Source organism: Fulmarus glacialis, unplaced genomic scaffold, assembly GCF_000690835.1.
Source record: "Fulmarus glacialis isolate BGI_N327 unplaced genomic scaffold, ASM69083v1 scaffold1780, whole genome shotgun sequence".
Taxonomy (NCBI): Eukaryota; Metazoa; Chordata; class Aves; order Procellariiformes; family Procellariidae; genus Fulmarus; species Fulmarus glacialis.
The window spans coordinates 9,934-14,510 of NW_009186868.1; the positions used below are offsets into that span (position 1 = coordinate 9,934).

The 4,577-nt window shown below is 36.8% G+C and overlaps 1 protein-coding gene across 1 annotated transcript in view; it reads left to right on the top strand.

Annotated features, from left to right (window-relative positions):
- DHX35 (DEAH (Asp-Glu-Ala-His) box polypeptide 35) overlaps nucleotides 1-4,577 on the top strand; it is a 31,346-nt gene that overhangs the window by 9,553 nt on the left and 17,216 nt on the right. Inside the window, exons 9-12 of the mRNA XM_009572802.1 lie at nucleotides 1,342-1,454; nucleotides 1,804-1,900; nucleotides 2,985-3,143; nucleotides 4,402-4,576. Of these exons, the coding sequence (XP_009571097.1) occupies nucleotides 1,342-1,454; nucleotides 1,804-1,900; nucleotides 2,985-3,143; nucleotides 4,402-4,576 (544 nt within the window). The remainder of the gene's footprint in view (nucleotides 1-1,341; nucleotides 1,455-1,803; nucleotides 1,901-2,984; nucleotides 3,144-4,401; nucleotide 4,577) is intronic.

The following is a 4,577-nucleotide window of genomic DNA, read 5'->3' on the forward strand; positions in this document are numbered from 1 at the left end:
AGTATGTGTTTATGGACCTGCTGTTTGTTAATTTGTCTTTGAATCTGCTTGATGAGGCTGTAAGCCTCCAGGACATCATGTAAGAGCAATTTTCAGAAGTTTGCCACCTGCTATATAATGAAAACTTTATTTAATTTCTTTTAAACCTGCTAGTTTCATCAAGGACTTCCTAGTTCTAGTAGTGTGGGATTTGTTTTTTAAAAAAAAAAACAAAATGAAAATGAGCTTTCATTTACTTTATCTGTCACCTTTGATTCTGTAAACCTCAGCTGTGTGTCTTCTCAACCTTCTGCTCCCCAAGCAGAGCTCCAGCCTTTTCAGCCTCGCTTCATAAGGCAGCTACTCCATCTCCTTTATCATGTTCATGTTTTCTCTGTACTTTTCCTAACTCCACTGTGTCCTTCATGAGATGTGGTGGTGAGAGCTTGCATGTAGCATTGAAGATGTAGGTGTACTGAGATATCCTTCAGTGGCAAATATCATATGTCATAAATCTTGATAGTATGCTGTTGTTTGGTAGTACTTGCACTACTCTCTATTCTGTACATTATATTAGATAACATTATGGTACTTTACCTTTGCAAAATTCTAAATGCCAGAAATCACATGTTTCAAATAGTTTGCAATTAATGTAAAAATAAGTTAATAGGAGCAAAATTATTAGTATGACTATATAAACATTTGTTTAAATACAGAAAGTTTATGGTATCTCTATAATCGTCATAAAAGTTGAGATGGATTATTAGGGTTCTTAATGTTCATTCTTTTGCTGTTATGTATTTAAAATACTTCATGGCAATAAATCTAAATTTATGAAGGAGTCTTGTAACACATTAAGTCAAAAACTTACATAAATCAGCCTAACTCTGCTTTTACAAAGTGAGGTCTTGGTGTTCAGTAAGAGCTGTAAAATTTACTTACTCATCCAAAAATGGATGAGAATATGCAAGCCCTACCCAAAACTTTAGGACCAATAATTTCGAAGTTCTTTTTAGCTTTGAGTTCGCTACTCTTATAGACCCAGTAAAAAGTTTATATATCTGCTTTTTCCAACTGTATCAGCTGATCTAATTAATTTTATTACCTCTTTTAGATCTTTGCTTCTCAAAGTAATAAACATGCAAGACAGTGTATTTGTGCTAAATGCCTGAATCTCAGACAGAATAGAAGGCGACAAAATCAAACTTTAAAATTTTTAAATAGGAACTTTATCAAAATACTGTCAAATTTCTGAAGAAGACATCCAAGTAGTAGTAATTTAACTTTGTCATGTCTTTAGGTTTCTCCCTCAATTCTTTGAAGTATCAAACTGAAAGTATTTTTAAATTTATTTTTATGTAGAAATTCAGGGATTTTTTTAATCAAAATGAGACCGGTGACCCCAGCAAAGATACCAGTGTGATCCTTACTGTCGAGGGGAGAACGTTTCCAGTGGACATCTTTTACATACAGAGGTGTGTTGCTGTTTGATCTTGTCACTGGTGATTAGGAGAGTGTGTAACTGTGGCATCATTTTGTCTAGGTTAAGGCTCAGAAATTCCCAGACCAATGGTAAGGAGGTGTAACATTCAATTTGGGAAACATTTGGATATTTCTTATAACAGCAGACATTTTTAAGCTTACTGTTATATAAAGGAAACAAATAAACTGCTGAAGGCTGATTGCCAAGCTTGCATCATGAACTGAATGTGGTATGGCTGATGTACAGTGTCCAAAAGCTAGTGCTCTATTTGTTCCTTATGGAAGTGAGGAGTCTGTTACCTGTTTTTCTGCTAATGTCTTTCCTGTTTTCTCTCCCTATAGTCCTGTTCCAGACTACATAAAATCAACTGTGGAAACTGCAATGAAAATTCACCAGATGGAGCATGATGGTGATATACTGGCATTTTTAACTGGCCAGGTATAGACATATGCAACTTTTTTGCTTTACAGTGCTGTATTGTGGGCTTTGCAAAGCCACCTCAGTCTCCTTCTTTCCTTAGAGCTGTGCTTACTTTAATCTCATTAAAGATGACAAATATTTCTTCATTGATGGGAGCAAAATTAAGCCAGTCTGAAAGACTTTTAGAAAATGTAATTATGGTCTGGATTTATCAAAGCTAGTGATGGATGATATTTTTTCTCATTTAATGCTGTATGATTTCAGCCTTGTTAATAAGGGGAACAGTATGTGGGTTTTTTGGTGCTAGTCACATCTATGAAGTTGACAGTGAGTCATCATTAATAGTTAAGGCAAATGGAATTTACATTTGTTAGACTTAACATCTGAAGGCTTTGACAGAAAAACAAATTGCTCTGACGCAAAAATTTACTAGTCTCTCTGCTCTATTTATACTTGTCAGCTCACTTTGCAGCCGAGAAGAGTAAATAGAAGGTAGCTTATAATTTTTCCAGTGAGGAGCTACCTTGAAGAGCTTCAATAACATCTTGCATATTTTCAAAATAAATTCTTCATCCCCATTATTGATTTGACTTCTAATTGGATATCTGACAAGGCAATGTCTGAACATTTTGTTGTCTGTGTTTTTTAAGAGTGAGATGCCACAGTTGATTTCTGAGATTAAATGTGAAGTTGAGCAGTAAGTGTTAATGCTGTTACTGTGTCATTCCTGATCAAGACCCACAGCATTCTGCACAGTCAAAATAAATTGGCCTCCCATTTTGCTCCCACAAGTTGAGATACATGGGAAAATGTGCCTGCTTCCTCCTGAACTTTGTTCAGTCCTTCCCTTGTGATTTTTCTCATGTATTTGTGACATTGTCTCAAATAACAATGAACATAAATATTTACATGTATATTTATTATGAATAGCAATTTATGTAAGAATATTACAAAACTGAGGGAGTAGTCAAAAGATCCTGAAGTTTGAACAACTAAAATTATATTGGAATTATTTTGGTGCATTTTTTGTAAATAGGTGACAGCTATGTGATATTAAAGTGAAACATCTCTCATTCTGTCCCCTGTCTTGCTCTGGCTCTAGGAGGAAGTGGAGACTGTTGTTTCCATGCTCATAGAACAGGCTCGGGCCCTTTCTCGCACTGGAATGAAAAAGCACCTCCGTGTTCTCCCCATGTATGCTGGGCTGCCTTCTCCTGAGCAAATGAAAGTGTTTGAGAGAGTTTCTCACAGTGTCAGGAAGGTAAGGCTGTTGCATATGTCTCAATTTCTACCACCCAGAAGGGTGTCTGCATTACACAGGTTGTCTGGATCAGGTTCACATCATGAGACTATTGCAAACGCTTGCTGCATCTTTCTGCATCTCCTAACGCTGCTTGTCAGTTTTCAGACTGTGAACCAAGAACGTGTTCTCTGGCTTCACTTTTCATCTTTGATGAGTTCTAGACATGTCAGTTCTAACTCTCCTGTCTACCTCATCAACTTCTCAATTTTTAAGAGTCTTCATACAGCCTAGTATTTGTCTGCGTCCAGTTGCAGCTTCTTACACTCTGAAGTCCTCTGCTTTTACCAGTTTTTATCTTTTTTTGTGGTCTAAGTGTCTATGGCTGTTTTCCACCAGTAATGAAAAAATTAGTGACAGAGTGGTTAAGTGCTCTATTTTAACCTAAGAAACAAGTTAAAACTTGTTTGGTTTTAGTAGAAAAAAAAACTTTGTTTTGACTTCTGCAAGTCTTGTTTGGATATTTAACATCACAGAACTATATAATTGGTCATGATTAGTGCTTCCTGCTTAGGCAGAGCCTGTGTTGGGACTGAGATAAGCTGACAGAATTACACAGGGGTGACTTGCTGTAATTCTTGTGCCTGCTGGAGTCTAACAAGTAACATTGTTCGTCTGGTATTGGAGAACATAGAGTATAAATGCTTCATTTCTCTCCAGGATATGACATTAGTCTATTAGCTTCCAGGATTTACTTTTTTAATTTCAGGTCAAATAAAGATTTGTCATCTGGGAACAATTATTTTTTAATATTTTAGGACATGTATATAAGCGTATCTCTGCAGGAATACTGAACATGGAATGCTTAATCAGCTCCGTTCCTCTGCTATCCCCTGCCCCATTCCAGTGTTACAAGTAACAGTTCAGTATAACTGAGCAGAAAGGAAGTATTTTTAGTTCACTACATAAAAACATTTGATTTACAGTCAGTTAATGTTTTCTCTGCAAACACTGACAACTTCTACTTTTATGAAGAGAGAATAAATTTGAATAAGGAAGTGACTGTGAAACTGTAAAAACTGGCCTTATTTCAAGCTGACAAGCTCTTTCTGCTGCATGTACTGTATCCTTTTGTACTCTAGAGTGTGTTTACTGGAACTGTCGTATCTGAGATCTTTCAAGTGGCTTGTATGGAAGTCCTGGTGCACTGATGCTGGGGCTTGATAGTGTAATTGTGATTGGGGAGTTCACAGTATCCTCATTGTGTCTGTATCCGTAGGTGATAGTAGCCACCAACATTGCTGAGACCTCCATCACAATTCACGGAATTGCATTCGTAATTGATTGTGGTTTTGTGAAGCTTCGGGCCTATAACCCCAAAACAGCCATCGAATGCCTTGTGGTGGTGCCAGTATCTAAAGCTTCGGCTAATCAAAGAGCAGGGCGTGCGGGACG